Here is a 20,531-nt window from a genome sequence, read left to right as displayed (position 1 = left end):
TGACTTTTCCATCACTACACATCTCCCAGTACTATTGCCAGGTACCTTTCATTTTAGTTTACTGCTAGTTACATGCTTTGCTGCAGTTTTTTTCACTCCTCTGCTCTGTGCTGTGGTCTTACCATTTGTAATGATATCCATTCACCACATGTGCAAGGTCCTGGCAGTGTTTTGTTCCGATTTTCGTGCAATCCTCCTGGTGCCCCTGAGCTACTGACTGCTGTCAGCTGCTGGGGAACCGGGCTACATGGAGTTGGAAAATAAACAGTTCTGATTTTGAGATACTTTGTAGACTCCTCAGTGATCAGCCACTGCAGTGGTGTGCTAGCTGTGAGCAGCTACAGACAAAGGCTGCTTTGTGTTCCTTAAAGCTGTTGTGAAAGGCATTACTTACTTGTAAAAATGTGAAAAGTTAACATGGGCGCTGCTGTTAAATACGGTTTGGTTTATGGGGTTTAACGTCCCAAAGCGACTGAGGCTATGAGAGACGCCGCTGTTAAATACATTACCAAAGGCGCATTGCTGTGCAACTTGCGACTGAAACTAGTGCATACTTCCAGAAATGTGTTAAAAGTGACTGCAGTACAATGCTGCTTATACAGCACTGTTCGTTGTTAATGGTTACCATTATTTTTACTCGTCTGTGCATTGCACTTCAGCCTGCAGCTGTAAAGTGCAATGAATGGCTGCACTGAGTAACAGGAACTTTATGAAGAATGCAATTTTGCACTGCTGCAGTGCTGCGGGATCCTAATTTTGCAATACATGGCTGCATCATTCAGTAAGACATTTTTATTAAACCTGGTTGGATGGTCATACGGCCAAGACAGGACCTGGTGTAGTCCAGATACTAGCTTAATTTTGCCAATTATACCTTGTGGGAAGCCAGAAATGATGCATGATGCTGAAAATCAAATTTATGTTGACATGTATTTTTATGCTATGTACGACATGGAATGCACTTTACAACCTTTCATACCCGTTCGGGCGCGGCGAGCACGTATGGGGAGTTTACGCTTTTAAACGTTCCGAGAAAAATTCGCGCTTTTTTGAGAACAAATTCAAAACGTTGGCATATCATAATATCACTAAAAATCAGTATGGCCGCCGCGGTGGCTCAGCGGTTATGGTGCTCGGCTGCTGACCCGAAAGACGCGGGTTCGATCCCGGCCGCGGCGGCTGGAATTTCTTTGGAGGAGAAATTCTAGAGGCCCGTGTACTGTGCGATGTCAGTGCACGTTAAAGAACCCCAGGTGGTCGAAATTTCCGGAGCCCTCCACTACGGCGTCTCTCATAGCCTCAGTCGCTTTGGGACGTTAAACCCCATAAACCAAACCACCAACCAAAAATCAGTATGATGCCCTGTGGCGCCACCTGTCGGTTTTGTAACAAAATGCGTTTGCACTCTGGCGCCATCTGTTTACTTTATAAGAAAACGCTTTTATAAACACCGTTTCCAAGATGGACGTCTCACTCTTTGGAGCGTAAGTGGCTGTCTGCATTATTTCTTAATTTATTCGAACTAGCTTCTTACCTGAGACGAGTATCGACTGTAGTTAATGCAAGATAAGGCGCCCTGCACGCCTGTGAACGCATTTCTTTTTGCGGCTGGAAAGATAAGTACGTTTTGGTCGGAACAGCGATCGCGCCTCGCTGTTGCCTTTTTTTTTGCAGCAGCAGCAGCAGACAGTTTCTTTTTTCGCAGTGAAAACGTTAGATTACCTTTTCACTACGTCCAGAGCAAGAATGACAGGAGGAGGATAGCGATGCAGTTTACTAGGGCAGCGCCAGCTTCTGCCGAAAATAGCTGGCGGATCTGTCTGCATGGAGACTCCTGACGTTGAATCGGAATTTGACTACCACTTTTCTTTCACAGCATAGCATGGTCTCCTGACATGCTTGTAGCTGTTTTCTTTCTCAGTAAATCATGGTAAGGCGAGTGCGTCTGTGGCCAATGCTCGTCACATGCCACGGTCCCAGTGCCGTAGGCGACTTCGATGGGGCATAAGTTACACCCAAGTGGAAAGAAAAGTACGTGTATGTGCCCACGAAAGTTTTCGGAATGCCGAAATCACAAAAAAGCCTGAATTTTCGCTCTACGTAGAGGCCCAGCCTGGCATTAAGAAGTGCATCGTGTTGTTCGCGAAGGAAAACACGTAGTTCATCCGTCAGTTCGTGGATGCATGCTGAAACTGTTCAGAAAATAAATTTTGTTGTAATTTGCGTGTCCCGAAAACTTTGCTCCCTGTGACATTGATTGCCACTGTGAGCTGGAAGGAGGGTCCTGCGTCGACGACTTGTGCACTTTTGTCGCATTACTTTCAGGGAGCAGAGCTTGCGCTTTTGAAAAGCGCAAAGATTGCGCTACGAAGTGTTTTTTCCTATTGTTGGTTTTTGTTTTGTTTCTTTAATATCTGTGCACGGAAATGTGTAAAGTGCTGCCAGAATCCCTGCCATACCTGTTTAAGCATGAGTTGTTTCTTCAAAATTGGAGCTTTTCGATGTACAGATTCAAATGCAGAAAGGGGCCCAAAGAACAGGAACTAGTTCCTCAAAAGTCAAACCTTTGCTGGCAGACACCAGTGCTTGCTGCTTGTGCATTTGGAACGAAGCATTAATAACTGAATAATACAGCTGACAAAGTGCATTGCTTGATAGCAATCTTCGAAAGGAAAGCCAAAAAAGCCAAAGGAAAACAGTTATCGTTGTCTGCTCCAACTGTGATGGCCTTGCTGTTGAAATCATTGGAAGGAAGCAAGCATAAATAGTGTATGTCTCCACTGGGGACTTGGCAGATCTGTCGTAGTGCAGCACACAGGAACTGTGTCGAAGCGAACACGTCGGATGCCACATGTATGGCTACTTCATTTGGTGAAATTTTTTCCTTAGCAGAAAAAGGTTTGAGAGTTTGGCTGGTGGCACTATTTGTGGAAACCGCATGGTAGGTTGAGCAGTGAAAATAGAAACAAAAGTGAGAAAGGTAGGCTGTGGTAGCTACGCCGAGGCTTCCTACGTAAAGAAGCATTGCTATTATAGCGTTTGGTTTCAGTTCACATTAAACCCACCCTAGATGAACATAACAGTTGCTCTAGTTTCTTTCCAAGATAACGAGGTCATTGCAATGGCCTCAGCCCATGTGGGCACTGGAAATGTCTTTAAGGCCACGCAGATCCACATTGATATAGTTTGTTTTTTAATAGCCGATGTGTCACTTTGGGACATTAATTTCCAAAATTTTCAGTTTCTTCGAGTTCTAGGTGGCAGCATACTTGGTATGGTATGCTGCAGTACGGTGTATGAGTTCGGCATCCTGAATTGACGCACGGACTCTGACTGAGGTTTAGATTTTTCTGTGTGAAAAAAAAATACTAATAAATTTGTACTAAATTCAGTTTTAACCAAATCCGTGCCACAGCTAGCTGGCTATTGAGTAGGAGTCATACTCGGTGGAAGGAGAAAATGAAAATACTGAAAGCGGGGAGCGTGGTGAGACGGTTGTACCCTTGTACCTTTGAATTAGGTAGTGCAGTGGTGCTTTTTGCAGCATTGTCCCGCTGCCCCCAAGCAAACTGGTGGGTTTCATCATATCGCCATATGTCGTCTGCTAGTGTAGCGCTGTTTGCCGAGTGTCATTGCCTGCTTAGGGCAGATACTTAGTTGAGCAGATTTTTGAACTGCATATGAGGACACTGACATGAAACTATGAATAAATGTCACCAAAGAGTGTCATGTTCTGGCTGCTGTTACAGTTCAGTGGCGGTTCCATATGGCTGCGATCAGCACACACACCATGCGGTGTCTCGCCCTTTCACTCAGCCCAGTGCAACAGCCCAACAGCAGCATCACAACCCAGTTTTTAGAAGTAAACTTCCAGTTGCAAAGTTGGTTGATATGCATACTGAAAAAATTGCGCAGAAAAAACGAGGACAAAGCAAAGACGAGCGCTATCCTATGATAGCGCTCGTCCTTGTCGTGTCTTTGCTTTGTCCTCGTTGTTTCTGCGCAATTTTTTCAGTATGAATCACAGTTACTTTCCTAGAAAGGAGTTACTTTCCTAAAAAGGGAGTAATTACTCATTCGCATCCGCCCAAGTGCAGGCATACGGCTACAGAGGAAAGCTGTACAGCTTCCTCAGAAACTTTGTAGGTAAAGAAAAATTCATCCTGGTCCGGGGTTCGAACCCGGGGCCCCTGCTTCATCAGAGCAGTTACTCTATTAACCGAGCTAACCAAGACGAGAGCAAATTGATCAATAACTCGTGTTGGTGAAATGTTTAGGGGTCATCGCTGGTCAAGTGTTTGATCAACAATGTTCCCATTTCAAGTTATTGATCAATTCGCTCTTGCGCTACCATATGCTAACTTCGACATAAAGGGTAGTGCACAAGGGAGACGCACACAGAAGGAATCCAGACAGGACAAACGCTAGTGTCCTGTCTAGTGACGTTAGTGACAGGATTCCTTCCGTGTGTGCTAGCCATTATGTCGAATTATAGCAACCAACTAGCCCAGTTAAGAGCCTTGGCATATGCTAACCTTCTCGGTTAGCTCAGTTGGTAGAGTGGCTGCTCCAGTGAAGCGGTGGTCTCGGGTTTGAACCCCGGACCAGGATGAATTTTTCTTTTAACTACGAAGTTTCTGAGAAAGCTGTGTAGCCTTCCTTTGTAGCCGTATGCCTGCCCTTGGGTGGATGCAAATGAGTAACTCCTCCCTTATTACAAATCTACCCCACCTTGGGGGTTTCCCTGCACATTTGACCAACAGTTACTTTTCCTAATGCAGAAAGCATCTCTGCAAGGACAGGTGGAATAAGATGCATTGGACATTTAGCATCCAACACAATGTGTGCGCTTAGGTCAATGCCTAACTTAACTTGAATAATCAAATACTCATTTTGAGAACTTTGGGACAGACAAAGAAGTCACCATCGTCATTGGCATTCTTGCAAGCTTCTGTGACTCTCGTGTTGTAGTTGCTTCTTGTGTTCACTTAAAAAGATGATTTCCTGTCACAGCTGTCTTGGCCGCACTCTCTCGGATGTTCATGGAGGAGCAGGACGACGGTCAGGGATTGGCCCGTCCATACAGGCCAAATTTGCTTTATCATCAGTGTCATTCTATGCGTGTGCCAAGGTGTAATCTCAGGGTAAAACACATTGGTTTTGTGCTGCACACTTCACACTGGCCTGCTGGCTCAAATGAACATTGTAAATAGTTTGCAGAGATGCTGCCAAGTGTCAGTGCGAAAAAGGTCGTCTTGTTTCCTGCAGTCATTAGGGATTAGGCACCCAGCTGATTGAACAGGTTGCAAGCATTATTACAATTCCTCACCAGGAGGCGAGCCAAAAAACCTGAATCTTGCTTTCAACAGGACAGCTTGCTCATGAAGGTTGTGCAAGCTATCTGGATTTTGGGCTGGGCTAGAATTGTGTCTTTGTGCAGAGTTTTGTGGGCAAGCCGGACTTAAGGTGTGCTTTTCAAGTTCTGCAGGCAAACAAAGCCTCAAGGTTGTGCGCAGAGGCACGACAGTTTCTTTGCTCACGCAGCTTTGTGAGCAGGCTAAACTTTAGTTTCGGCAATATACAGGAATTCGGGCTTTGTGGTTTCTCAGCATGCAACAGCAAGGCGAAGTAATTTTGTCAAGGTGATATTTTGCTTAACCTGATGGTTTTTCCAGCTGTGTGCATACAAATATACTGGGTGTTTCAGCGAACACTTTCAAGAATTTTCAAAAATAGGCTTTTTGGGGTGAAAATATAGCTTTTTTGGCATAGTATTACTAGTGTTGGTGGTTTGGTTTGGTTTATGGAGTTTAACGTCCCAAAGCGACTCAGGCTATGAGCGATGCCGTAGTGAAGGGCTCCGTAAATTTCGACCACCTGGGGTTCTTTAACATGCACTGACATCGCACAGTACACGGGCCTGTAGAATTTCGCCTCCATCGAAATTCGACCGCCGCGGCCGGGATCAAACCCGCATCTTTCGGGGCAGCAGCCGAGCACCATAACCGCTGAGCCACCACGGCGGCTAGTGTTGATGGACGCCAGAAAACCTCTTAAATTTCTTAATTAGCAAGCTCATTAACTAATATTTAATAATTACTAGTAGAGTTAGACAGTTAGTTGCAGTTATTGAAGCCTGCTCTGTAATCGCCACACAAGTTTTAAGAATTTCGAAAATGCGATTACCCTCGCCGCTGTGGCTCGACAAAATTTGGCTCCATCGCGAAAAAACCTAATACATGTGCTTTCAAAAGCATGCAGGCAAAGCAACCCCTCTAGTGTACGTAACTAGTCGAAAAAAAGCCAAATTTTGTCGAGCCACAGTGCCGAGGGTAATTGTTTTCTAAATTCGAAAAATATATGGCTATTACTAACGACCGACTACAAATCGCTAATTGCTACTAGGTACATAGCTCTACTAGTTAAGATGATTCACCCATTTTCTGATGTCCGTCAATACTGATAATACTATGCCACAAAAGCCATAGTTTTCCCTCAAAAATAAAATTTTGAAAATGTTCACTGAAACACCCGGTACATGCAGCTAACATAAGTTTGTTGCAAAGAGGCACTTTTCACTACACCCTAGAGTGTGCCCTAGAGGCAGCACAGGCTGCGGGAGGGCTGGGCTTTGGCCACATGTACTTCGCCTGACCAAGTTTCACTGGAAGTCTGCTTGATCCCAAAACTGCACACAAGCTAAAAGAACCTGCATTGTGGAACTGTGGTTACATTGGACGCCCTGCAGATATCCGATTCACTTCCACAACACACGGGCACTTTTGCACTGCAGCTCCATTGAAATTGCCTACGCTAGTGTTCACTTCCTTTTCGTTCCTTGTGAAAGCAAACAGCCAGCATCTCATTCTCCGAGTAATGTGTCGACTATGCCTTCATTGAAATAAAGTTTGTGACAAAGAATTTGTCGTCTTGTTCAAACATGATGAGGTGCCGAGCTCTATACCACGTAACTTCCTCTCTGCACCCACAAAAGCAATAACGACCTCGATACGAGACCAACATCAAACCCTCTAGTGTGTGCTCTGCATGGCCCCTTCTTTGGAAACATTCTGTGTTCAAGGTGCTCGCAAACAGTGCTGTGCATGTGAGGAATCTCATGTTGGAGCTCATTCATCAAAACACAAAATATCTGAAAATTCTTTATTCAGCAGCATGTGCACATGCTCAAATGAGCTACAGCAAAGTCGCGAGCAGCTTCCAGCAGACGAGCAAATGCCTACATTGATTTTAAAAAACCAACACGAGCATAAAGGTATTATGTTTTCTTTGAATGAATATTTTCAAATGCAGAGAACATAGCCACAAATTAAGCCCGCGGAAGTAAAATACGCATGGACTATATTTGGTTTTGAGAGACTCGACCTCGTCAATCTGCGATGGCCAATGAAAATACTATCATCTGTTAAGATACCCAAAGTAATTTTCACTACTGTTTTTGGACATTGTGTGAGTAGTAATCTGATAAAACTGGTACATATTTGTTGTTCAGAGAATATATCACTGAAGTAAATCCGAAGCAATTTGACAATGTTTCCTCATCTGCAGCTACAGTAGTGATGTGCCCGGCCGTCTGTTACAGCTGTACGTAGTCCAAACAGCAGCCCACACATTTTCCAAGATTACTCTGCATGCATATTACTCAGCCAACGGCACAGCGGAGCTGAAACACAATTGGCTGAAAGCCACTCCACACGCTTTTTACCATACCAACCATGTTGGCTGACTCCTCCTACTCTCCATGGTGACTTAAAAAAAAAATGTGGGATCCAGGGCATTTGTTAGAATGTTCGCAGCATGTACACTGAGACAACAAGAAATCCTGTTTAGTGCACCTTCAAGGCATCGCATGCAAGAACCATAGTCCTAAACTGTCAGCTGGATGTGTCTGCGCTGAAATGTTTTTATATTAGTAGCTTCAGCCCAGTGCCATGGTAACAAGAGGCATGGCACACTGGCCATCACTGGTATTGTGCACAGCTGCACTCATAGAGCTAGTAACCAATTTTAAATATTTTCAAAACAAACATCAACGTTCTGACATAACTGGACCCTCAGCCATACTGCTGTGGTATGGCACGCAGGGTTTCATGCCCGAAAGTTGCACAGTGGCAACAAGGAACGCCCTAGTGGAGGGCTGTGGATTAATTTAGACTGAATGTACGTGTTCCTTGACATGCACTGACATCTCACAACACACAGGAGTTTTTACACCTTTATCGAACTGTGGCCAGGATTTGACTGCACCACCTTGCAGTCAGCAGCCAGAGCCATTACGGCGGGCCCTCTAACTGTATTTTAGTTAGCATCACTGACCGGTGCTGACCAGCAACCTTCTCAGAGTATGCATAAGGAATCAAGAGATAGGAACAAGAGAAAAAAAATTAAAAAACATGCAGAAGTTCACATTGTAGATCATGGCATGTCTGCAAAACTGATATCAAAGGAAGGAGCATGCTGGATGGGGAAAGAAAAAACGCTGCTCCCCAAGCGGTGCACATGCCATCACAAGGCAGTTCAGGATCATGCACAATTTTAAAAAGTAAATATGCGCTAGAACACTAGCATAAACATGAGCAAAGAATTCTAGTGCTAAAATGCAGGCAGTTTGCAGGTTTCCTCAAGAGCAACGGTGCAATATCCAAGCGTTGTGATAAAACTGCGGGCAGGCAAAATGTAGATTAGTGCACTGCACGGGCTCGGGCCGGCCCAAAAGCCCGGGCCCGGCCCGCGGGCCGGGCCGGGACACGATCTCTTTTGCCGGGCCTGGGCCGGGCCCGGGCTTGAAGTTGCGGGCCTGGGCCGGGCTCGGGCTTAAAGTTGCGGACGCGAGTGGGCCTTGGGTCCGTACAGAAACAGCTGGTGTCCGACTATTCATTCACTATTGCAGAGTCAAGTACACAACTGCGACATTGGAGCAGCGACACGAATGAGCTATGGGTTATAGTACGCGCTGAGAAAAAAACTAAACTTTATTCATTGACTTATTTATTTCCTTATTTCTACGCCGTGGTGGCTTAGTGGTCAAGGCGCTTGATTACTGAGCCGGGGAACCAGGGTTTGCTTCAATCCTCGGCGGCCGCATTTCTGTTTAGGCGGCAAGCATGACAGCCATGTACTTTGTAGTATCATTTCTCGTTGAGGAAACCCAGGTGGTCGAAATGGTCCGGAGCCCTTTGCTTCGGTATCTCTCACAGCCTGACTCCCCTTGGGCCCTTAAGCCCCAAAAACATAGCCTTAATTTTATAGCTATATTTTTCTCATGTGAGAAAATTCACAAACTAAAGCGCGTTTGGTTTTCTTTTTGATGAGCTGACCGGAACGTCTCGTAAATGAAATAGCCACGAAAGCTCGCGAGAGTTTGTAAATCTCATCGAATAAGCACATCTATCTCTCCTCGCTTCTTCAGCCTGGTTGTGATGGCAAGGGTTTTGCCCTGTAAATTATCACGTCGTTCGCACGTTATCTTCTGCTCCACCAGTAAGAGTAAAAATCAACCGGTCTTAATTGGCCATTGACCATTCGTCATCCCAAAGTTTAAGACGCTTATAGTCTTCCAAACACACACCATGAAATACTCAGGTCATTTAACTTTTCGTTTCTGCTGAAAGGCGACCAGTTCGGCTATGATTTCAACCTGTGAGATCGCGTTCACTAAAAAAATGTCATCCCACTGCTTGCTAGGTAGCTTTAATGTTTATTCTTCCAGGCGGAAAAATATAACTGATTAAAATCATGGGGGAATGCAAAGTCTATTACGCGCGTATGCAGCCCTTTTTATTTCGCTTTCGGAACTTCCGAGTTTATCTTTGCGCACCTACACGAGATCACTGTCCAAAAGAGGGCCTGGTGAGCACTACTCTTAATCACTTCCTTCTGGGTTAAAAAGAACCAACTTTCTGCAAGCCAAACTGTGGTTTCAGAACCTTTGACGGCCAGTTCCTTATCGGTCTAGTAGCAGTCTACTTGCTCAGAGTGAGCGGTGTACCTCAAGCGTTACTGTGAAACGGGCTGGGCCGGGCCCGGGCTGGGTCTCACTCCGGGATTCACGGGCCGGGTCGGGCTCGCTAGAGCGATAATTTAGCGGGCCTGGGCCGGGCCCGGGCTTGAAGCCGCGGGCCTGGGCCGGGCTCGGGCTTCAGGTCTCGGGCCCCAGATTGAGGCCCGTGCAGTGCTCTAATGTAGATGGACCAGAAACGCAATGATGTTCACGCTGAAACCTGTAAACAGAGAATATAATACGTGAGAATGCATACCGAAACAAACTCTGCCAAGGATACATGCCTCAGAATGCATGTGCTCCATTTAAGGTTTTGGCATGCCAACATTTCAAGATGTGGTTTGCTTCAGGCAACCACACAAACTGCACTAAGAAAGGCAAACCACAGATGCATACAAAAAAAAAAATTGCAGGAACACCCGATTACCACGTGTGTTAGCAATTGAATAGCGTTAGATGCCGCTGGTGCCTTTACCACAAGTGACCTTGCTTCCCTCTAGCCAAGTGGCGAATCTTACGACTGACATTTTTTTTTTCCCCAGTCAGGCTTTTAATACTCTTGCATTAAAAAATAAAACCTCAGAAACAACGAATAAAGAAATGCTGCATAAACTCTACTATAGTAAAGTCTGCATTTTTATTTCGCAATTTTGGCAAGGTGCAGCCCTTACACGAAAGCGACACTTATTGTTCAATCTCCCAACCATATTACGGGAAAACTACTTTACTGTACTATAGACCTTTTTCAGGTGCACGTGGCCATCTTTCGACAGCAGCGCCGTCTTGCGTCTGGCCGATTTCTTCGCCAAGTTGGCTTGGGTGGCCGCCGCTGCAATACACGCAGCGAGTACTCGCCGCGCTGTTCAGCCTTATCCCAGTGTTGATTTTTGCACGATTTTTGACCTGCAAAGTATTGCACTGTATGCACTGAGCAACTGTGAACAAAATGGCCCATGCTTCGGCGAGCGGCGACGCGGATGTTTCCCTGCAAGTTGTGCTGAAAATAGACATTAGAGGCGCACTTCTACGCAAGTGTGCGCAATTCATTTAACGGCTTTCTGGTATCAATAATCGAGACATTTATTAATGTGAGCATGAAACTTGCTGAGCGCTTCTATGTAGTAGTTATAATTATAAAAGAAAAACCGCTCCGTTCCGAGCTAACAGCAGTGTTGCTGTCAAGCACTCAAGCGGTCTGCTCTGCATTGCGCCGGTGACACGAACAGGTTGCAACTGCGTTCGACCGCGTCTTTCACTACATTTTCCCTCCGCACTGTCCTAAAAAACAGTACTTTCTGCAGTGCTACATGGAGAAGGCACCGCTGGAGTGCATAAGCGCAGAGTTCTGTTGCAGCTTTTGGCTTTGCATAAATTTCTTGATTACTTCGTACTAACGGTAAAATAACTGGTGAAGTGTGCAGCTGTAGGGTGGTCCACTCTTAGCGTGAACATGCGAGTGTGTGGCAGCGCTCTTCGGAGTGCCAGTGCATCCGACGGCGTCGCGCGTCGAAGCAAAGTGTTGGAGGAACAGAGGAAATTGGATTTGGAGCTTCGCGCCGTGTGATATTTCGCTAAACTCGGAAAAAGATGTAGTAGAGAGGCATCTGGCCTTCAAACGTGATGTAATTTATACACTCGAAGCTGGTGCACCTGCTGTGACAGTTTCTGAGGGGCACATCTGCTTGGTCCGTCTCGGGTGCGGCTGCTGATTAATGCCGATAGAGCGAGAAAGCGCGTGCGTGTGGTCGGGTGGGCACTGCGTGCCTGCTGATTACATGTCCCTAAAAGGCACATTTTTTTTTTTAAACAATCGGCACTTTGCATTATGGCATCAGTTGAAAATAGTATTTGGTCGATGATGTGTCACGATGCAAGGTAGACACGTCAAAGCTGCGGCCTTCAGTTTTTTAAGTCCTGCTGGTTTATCGGATATTTACTGCAAGCAAACAGCTGTGGCATTTGTGCAATGCATCATGGCTTTCAAGTACTGTCAGGTAGCTATGTTTACAGTGCCGTTAATAATCAGTCACCAGTGTCGGCAGTTATAACAGAAATGTTTCACATAACCCGCAATTGCTGCTGCATCGTTTACCCAAATTATTGCTTATGTTTTGATTTTGCAAGGGTCATAGACGACACATACCGTAGCGACATCAGCAGTAGGTGCTCGCGTGTAAGGTATGTGTAGCTGAAACAGCCCGCAACTGCACTGCCGCTGAGGCTCTCTGTGTTCTTCACACTGCTCCGATTCAAGCTGCCTTCGCTTCCTGTAGTTGTTCGAACAGCAGACGACTGTGCAGTGGTTTCCCGAAGACCTAGTTTCAGCTTTAATCGCACATACACCCAAATCGAGCTACTACAGCTAAGCAACCGCATACAGTAAACACGGAGAACCGCAGAGAACGCACGGACACCACCTTTCCGAACCAGTGAGAGAGGAGGAAAGCAATATGGCGGTGTTCGGCGCATTGGGAGCGAGGCTAAAACTGAAAAAGGTCTATACAGCCTGATGCTATATCTGCTGTCCAGTCGCAGGCACCTTTATGCTTCGTCGATACTGCTGTCACGGATGCTTGGGCCCAAATCCTTGCTACCATAGTAGATGAAGTCATTTCTGTTGTATTCATTGCATTTCAAATTCCTGTAATTTTAAAACAATGTCTGGAGACGCCACACACTAAGAATTTAAAATCTACAAGCAGACAACTTAGCTGTCCAGTCGGCATCATTTCATGGTCGGCCGTTTCCATTGGCTCTGAGCACATGCATGCTTGAAGATGACAACAATGATAGCAGCAGACAGCTGTCATTACTGGTAGCTCCTTGGGTAGCGTGCCACACAAGGAAGGCTACACATGCGTGAAGTGCAGTTGCTTTTTGCAAATCCCCCCCCGTAATTAGTGGCTCCCAAGCCGGGCATAGTGGCCCATAGACGAGTGCAGGGCCCTTAGTCAAGTGTATATGGTACATGCATAGAACAAGCAAGTGGTATGTTATAACATTCAGTCATATTCTTCTGAAACTTAAAGCACAGGAGGCACCTTACCACAAAAATATTTGCACACACGCATGCACACAAAAAAAGAACAAGGATGCAACAAATGCACGCCTGAAATTTCAATGAGCGTGATGTTCAGTGGGCACTGAAATCTCTGTAAGCAGCCCATAGCAGCAGTAACCCAATCTACTACGCCGTTTAAAGGAATGCCAAGGTATGCTTCTACACTTCACCATTTCACCGTTTTTAATATTTTGTTTACTGACACTTAGCATACCAAACACACTTCTTGCAGGCAAGGCACTATTAGTCTGATTTATTATTTCATTTTGCCAGCTGTAACAAATGTACACACAATGTTATATTTTTGTCACATTCATTTCTGTGTTACACCTGCTCACATACTTCAGTTAGAAAACTAAGGATGACAGCTGCAGCAGAAACGCACGACATGGAAGAAAAGCTGCTGTATATTCTACTTGGGGGATGCGATGGTCATCGAAACCTTTTCGTCAACCCTATATATGACCTGGATCGCACTACAACCTCAATCTGTCTGCCTGTCTGAAAAATGACTAATGTGACAGAAGAAATGAAAAATGCACCCGGCAAGATATTTCTTACTCAGAATGTTCATTCCTTATGTGTCAATTGTCAGCTAGCTACTGGACTGCACATGTGCATGCTATAGCTACATAATGAATACTTCATGGCTTTTTTTTTTTGTGCATTGAAGGGCGCAGACCAGGAAATAGTTTCTTTTTATCACATTTAAGCACTGAACAGATTCCTGTTCAAAACAGTCAAGGGGACAGTAGATGAGCAGTTCAAAGGTGGGAAGCACAAGCGTGCATGCATCCTGTACCTATTTGTCACACACAATGCAGTGTACTGTTTCCATAATTCGTTTCGTTTGTTACCGCTTATTCCACTTTGCTCTAGTAAACACATAACTAGCAATCAGTAAACGAGTACTAAGTGCTTAACATGCACGCTACTGTTTGACAGGTGCGTGGGGTCACAGGTATAGTCGGCAATTCAAGATAATGAGAGGTTGAGTGAGAAGTAAGAATGCAAACATGCCACGCGGCTGAAGTGGGGCATTGTCATATGCGTTCAAAGCCAGCATGCGGGATTTCACAACATCCTGCAAGCATGGGGAAAAAGGCACAAAGGACTGGATGCAATTAACACAATACGCGCCGCAAAAGAGGACAAAAATCTTTCATGCACAGCTAATTATGCTGAACAACTGCAGACTGGGCGAGCTGGTATTTATAATTTCCCAACAGCGCTTCAGGGCGGAGGGAGAACGAGAGGGGACACAGACTGCGCTGACATGCGTCGTGTAGCGCTCACCTTCAGTCGTGCTGAACTGGTGCGTGCTGTACGTCGGCACAAAACCGTGCAGGCACTGGTAGTCCTGCATCAAATGGGACCGATTAGTAAAAGTTGCATTTCCACAAACGTCACACGAAAACGGCGTTGCAGCATTTTTCACAAAGGGTCCACACACGTTAGGATGCTTTCCTTTCAAATGAAAATTCTTAGCAGTATTAGAAGCATACCGCATTGGACAGAGCGGACAATTATGCGTACCTGTATGTGGTGAAGCTGTTCCATGACGCTCGTGGTCGCACAGATAAGCGGAGCACGTGAGCACCGTGAATGCGAAATGCAGCCGCCGTCCACCCATGGTCCACCGTTCTGCCGCGGCCGCCCCGGCCCCCGCGCCACCGACACATGGGGACGATCCGAACTAGGGAAGTCTAGGGATTCAGCTCGGCTGAAGTGCAAAAATCCAAGCAACACTGTGCTCTCTGGGGGTTACTCGAGGTTATTGCGGGCGGTTGTTAGACAAGCGTTTGCGGGACGGCAAGCTGGAAACGCTGATTGGTCAAAAAAATATGACGTCATACGCGTGACGTCATAGGTCACGTGATATTTAATGACGTCATGTCCGGTTGGGGACAGGCATGTTTTCCCTAGATTTTCCCCCGCCACCGCTCGTCAGCGGACGGGGCTGCTCGCGAGGAGCCGAGAGGCGAGGAGGCAGCGTGCACTGCAGCGTTGCCTCCTCGGCGTGTCCCCGTCATGTCTTTCGACCCGCCGCGGTGGCTCAGTGGCTATGGCGCTCGGCCGCTGATCCGAAAGACGCGGGTTCGATCCCGGTCGGGGTGGTCGAATTTCGATGGAGGCTAAATTCTAGAGGCCCGTGTACTGTGCGATGTCAGTGCACGTTAAAGAACCCCAGGTGGTCGAAATTTCCGAACCCCTTTCACTACGGCGTCCCTCATAGCCTGACTCGTTGTGCGACGTTAAAACCCCAATAAACCATAAACCCATGTTCTTCAGTGCGCGCGCGAGATTAAAAAGCGCACCTGTCGCGCTGCGCTGTCACACTGCATGCCTGCTTCCGTGCATTTCTTGCGGACTCCTTTCAGTCATACTTAGCTATACTTTGACCAAAAGGCTTCTTAAACAGTTATTTCAAGTTTTATTGCTATGTATAAAGAATATGTTTGTAGCAGGTGCGTGAGCCCGAACAAAAGAAAACTGTTTTTATTCCCCTTCAGTATTCCTGCTTATCGAGACTTGAGTATTTATATGTTGCAGTACATCTTTTTTCAGGCATCACAACTGATGTTTCGATGTGTTTGGTAATTGACTTCATTGTAGCTTCATACTTGCACCATTTAAACTCTGCACATAGCTCTTTTTTCACAAAAGGAAATGTGATTAGGTTTCTGAATAGAGCTGTGCACGGGCCGCAATTTCGAACCCGCGCCCGGCCCGGGACTTAACCTACCGACAGGAAGCCCGGCCCGACACTGAAGGACCCTGAGCACGCTCGTGCTCGGCCCGACCTGCAAAGCGGCGACGACACAAAAAGAGAATTTCAGGAAAATGAGTTTATTTCAATGACATTCAAATTTTGACCTCGCATTCCAGATCACAGTTTGGGATTATACACAAGACACAACGCATAAAGGTATAGATTTATCACTCTAAATATGCAAGTTGTTCATTGATGATGGCTTGATCGAAACAAGAGCGGCGCTCTTTCATTACGAATCCTGCGGCGCTGAAATTTTTCTCGCTGCTTGAATTGGTGGCCGCAACGGCTAATACTTCCATAGCAAGAGAAACGCTTGAAGTATGAAGGGGAATGACAGACGTGGTGTCGTAAGCCATGGATGGCGTGCCACAACAGGAAGACTTTTTGACTTGTTAGAGGATAAGCGAGCAAATAAGCGACAGGGCGGCGCTATACTGCGAATGCCGATGTGGCCGCGACGTCCCTGCTTGTACTATTCACGGGAAGGCACGGTGCTGTGTTCACTTTGCTGACAAGCGATTACGGCGAAACGCAGCACTGCGCCAGAATAGTACAAGCTGAGCCGTAGTGGAGGCGCCAGTGACATTCTTCTAATGCTTTTCATGTGGTGCCCCCCCCCCCCCCCCCCTCCTTCGCTCTCGCCCGCGACTATTGTCCGTCTCCCCGGCCGGAACCTGCCGGGTAGGCGGACAAGAGAGAAGGCTGCCGGCTCTGCGGTGCGCTGCGAGTGGCGAGTGGAAGAATTTAACCTTTTCCCGATGTGCTGCTGCAGCGCTACTCCCTGACCCCGCGACCTCGCGTGCGCCGTACGCAGCCCTGCCTCCGCTTCCCAGAACCATCCTTTCTTCTTACAAGGCGCCCAAAACTGGTTGCTTTGCCCCAACGTTGGTACTTGCTAGAACGAAAAATGCGTTTCTAGCCCCAGCTAGCTTTTTTTTTTTTTTTAGCGTTTGTACTATCTTCCCGTCCTTGTACATGCCCTCCTGGATGGTCTAGACACAAATCACTTCCTGCTTTGCATGCAAGACGCCCAGCGCACCACAGCCATATTCGCACTTCCACATATATGATACATGCTTTGCCCAACTTAGAGCCTTGGGCGTTTGGTTGTGAGTAACACCGTATGGCGCGTAATGCATTCCCATCAGGCAGAATTAAAATATGAGAAAATTCATCGCAAGATATATTTCCTTGTATTCTCCAAGTAAATTACTTCTATACTAACTCCTCCCTTCTGAAGTGACCAAAAGATAAAACAACTCAGCGTGTAAAAAAGGTGAATGCAAAAATACACTACTTTTGTGCAAAATTCACAGGAAGTGCACTTAAATTGCCACAAGTGCATGGCCAATTAAGGAAAAAAAAAAACAAGGGCAAAGGACGGAGACGCACAACAGGAACACAGGACGACGCTGTGTTCTGTGTTCCTGTATTCTGTGTTCCGAGTTCTGTGTCCCCGTCTTTTGCGCTGGTTTTCTTTCTACAATCGTGAACCAATTAACTCGCCCAGCTCTCCACTCTACTGGACCAATAAGGCATCAAGCTTCACAGTGCATTAGTGTTATATCTTACGCTACATATTTTCGAATTGTTTTTGCTCGGCATACACGTCTTTCATTTGCTTAGGAAGAAAGCAGCGCAGTCAAGAAAGTTACTCCCTCCTGCCAGCGAAAATTAAAAAAATGCGGTTTTTTCAGCGCCAGTATAAAATCTTTGCATGCTGACGGCATGTTGAAATTTTCGTTAATGCACCGTAATAATTATCTCATGAAGCCCCAGCTCTTGTGGCCCAGGACGAAGAGTACGATGATTTATGGCAATATTTGAGGTGCATTTATGAGCCAAGTTCTTAATGCTCTAACATTCTCCTAAGCAAATAAAACTGAAAATTGTGATAATTTTGATAATGCTTTATGGAGCTAACACTACCAGGACGTGGTAAATAAACAAAAAATAAATTCTTTGATAAAGGCCTGTACGTGCTGCTCATTTATTTCATGCTGTCCATTTTCTCAGTGCAGTGGCTTCTTTGATATGCATATTTCTGGCTCATTACATACTTTGCTTCGGTTCACAATTCTTCTTTTAGCTATATTTCATCCACTTTCCTGCCATAATCTCTATTCAAACGTAATTTGTGTAATTTTGCTTTGTCCGGGCTCCTGCAATGTTCTCTTTATTTTTATTTTATTTAGAACATACTGCAGGCCTACAGTAGGCCCAAGCAGGAGGGGCGAATACATAATATATGCAAAAAAGAACAGGTTTAGCAAAATTGAAAAATGTTAAATACAAGTTGTAACACAAAATACAGCAATAAATACAAGGCTCAGATGCAAAAGTATATATGAATGATGTGAAGACCTGTTTCAAGCTGTTGCACTATAATTCAGTCTAACCTCCTCGATCACGATCACCTAAGCCTTTCCTTATCTGTTGCCATACTTTTTTATGGAAACACTTAAAAACAAAGCACCATGATCTATTTAAGTATTGTTTTATTTGCCGATCTAATTTTTTCGAAGATAACATGGGATACCAACTCCCCTTTAATGTCCCCGTTCTCGTCTCGAAGTCGCGAATTTTTAGATGTGCGCTCAGTATTCTCGTTAGTGCATTTGTGCTCACAAGGGACTATAACAGCCAACGCGGCTAATACGCTAGATTTAATCCTGACAAATCGATCTGACATAGTCTCACCTATTACATACCTGCCAGGCATCAGCGACCACTTGCTAATGCACTATGACATTAATCTAGCCACTCCGAACACTAACAAAAAGAAAAAAAATAATAATACGAGACTACAATGGAGCAAATTTTCAGGCGATAAATAATGAACTATTTTTTTTTTATCGATGCTTTCCCATAGCTTTGGTGTCCGCAGCATTCAAACCAACTGGAGCATGTTCACAGCTATAATCACCCAACTCACAGAACAATACACTCCTGAACGCACTGCTACCACCCACTCAATAGCTCCCTAGTGTAATAATCACATTAAACGTTTATCTAACAAAAAGAAAGCCTCTACCGCATCGCAAAGTTCTCGCCAACTAGTGAGCGATCGGACTTCGTATTCAGCGGCTTCCAACATGTATGTTCAGGCGCTCAAAAGCGCTAAAAGCACTTCCACTCACATGTAACCACCAATGTCAAAAATTCTGGCGGGTCATTAATCCTTCCACCGACGATAGTTTTGCGTTATCTGACCCGTTAGGCGACCTCATCCCTTCCGACGTTCGCGTCACGATTCTTAACCGCGTAATCACTGACAACTTTACACCCATATCTGATGTATACATATGCCTACAACTCACCACTTCAACTATGTTTTCATGCCACCTATAACTGTTGCTCCTACTGGTGTGAATAAGCTTATTGATGGACTCAGTGTTCATTCCGCTCCGGGTTATGACTGCGTTACTTAAAAAGCACTGCAGCTTATTCGCCCATTATACTAACCAAACTTTTCCAGCATTGACCAGTCAACGCTGCTACTGAGTGGAAGATCGGAAAGGTGGTTACAGTCTACAAATCCGGCAGCAAAGCATCCCCTATTAATTATCGTCCCATATCCCTTACCAATACTTGACCCAAAATGTTCAAACATATAATATTCACCAACCTTGTTAACTTCCTTTCATTGAACAACTTTTTATGTCAGCGCAACATTGTTTTCGAAAACTTTACTCTTGCGAAACACAGTTAATATAGTTTACACATGCATTGCACTGTATTCTAGACCTATCATCAGTAACTGGCTGTATATTTCTGAATTTTTCAAAGGCTTTCGACGATGTATGTCACAACCTTTTGGCTCACAAACTAAAACATCTTAATATTGACTGTAACTTATTGAAATGGATTGAATGTCTACTTAATCGCTCACAATTAGTTATTGCTTACGGTTATAACACCTGTTTTACAGAGGTGTCTTCCGGAGTTCCACAAGGTTCAGTTCTTGGACCCTAGCTACTGTTCCTGATCTAACATTAATGATCCCCGCTCTCTTATGGATTCTCATATTCACCTATTCGCTGATGTTTGCGTCATTTTTAGAGAAATAACCAACACTAACAACCTTACATTACTTCAGTCAGTGGCGGTCACAGAGAGTGGTTTTAGGGGGAGCGGACAGACTGCTGTATATAAAAAAAGAAAAATAGAAACAACGATTTTTCGTTTTATTTGCACAAAAATTTGTTTGCGCTTTGTTATTGAAAAATAAATGGCGAAAGGTATAGACGTTATACCATTACTCAATCTTTGAATGTTAACGCTTACGCGAGCAATATTCATTTCGATACCAGGCGAAACGAGTCGACGTCTGAGATAATTGCCACGACATGTCCACTAAGGTCAAAGCACCTGCCCGGACATTTCACCAGTGGGGTTAGCGGCCTTCATTTATCAGTTCTGGGAAGTGGCTTAATTTGTTCTGCCCTCAGTCCCCAAGGCGGCTGGTCGGCGCTCCTTGTCAAGCCAGAAAGGGATGGTCCCCTCGCTTGCGTCGCTGTGTCCCTGGTGGGATAAAGACATGAATGGGTGGCTCCCCCCCCCCCTCCCGCCGACGAGGTTGTTGGCCACCGCAACCGCAGGTAAATGGCACCGCCGTCGCCGCCGCGCCGGCGGCATGGCAAGACAACGGTGGCGGGAACTTGATTACTTTTGTA

The 20,531-nt window shown here is 45.5% G+C and overlaps 1 protein-coding gene across 2 annotated transcripts; it reads right to left on the bottom strand.

The window, feature by feature from the left end:
• Window positions 1–8,761: 8,761 nt before the first annotated feature.
• LOC149349369 (uncharacterized) lies at window positions 8,762–14,874 on the bottom strand. 2 transcript variants are annotated; one of them, XM_089578285.1, is made up of 4 exons: window positions 14,616–14,874; window positions 14,376–14,439; window positions 10,759–10,921; window positions 8,762–10,238 (listed from the first exon to the last, which is right to left on the bottom strand). In XM_089578285.1, the coding sequence occupies exons 1-4, from the start codon at window positions 14,759–14,761 to the stop codon at window positions 10,195–10,197; spliced, it is 417 nt and encodes a 138-aa protein (XP_089434411.1). In that variant the 5' UTR covers window positions 14,762–14,874; the 3' UTR covers window positions 8,762–10,194. The 2 variants fall into 2 exon arrangements, with proteins under 2 accessions (XP_089434411.1, XP_089434412.1); XM_089578286.1 differs by lacking the exon at window positions 10,759–10,921 and having other exon boundaries at window positions 8,766–10,238.
• Between the last annotated feature and the right edge of the window lie 5,657 nt (window positions 14,875–20,531).

Source organism: Amblyomma mixtum, chromosome 3 (assembly GCF_055824585.1).
Source record: "Amblyomma mixtum isolate Tamu chromosome 3, ASM5582458v1, whole genome shotgun sequence".
Classification (NCBI taxonomy): domain Eukaryota; kingdom Metazoa; phylum Arthropoda; class Arachnida; order Ixodida; family Ixodidae; genus Amblyomma; species Amblyomma mixtum.
This window is presented reverse-complemented; position numbering and strand designations above follow the sequence as displayed.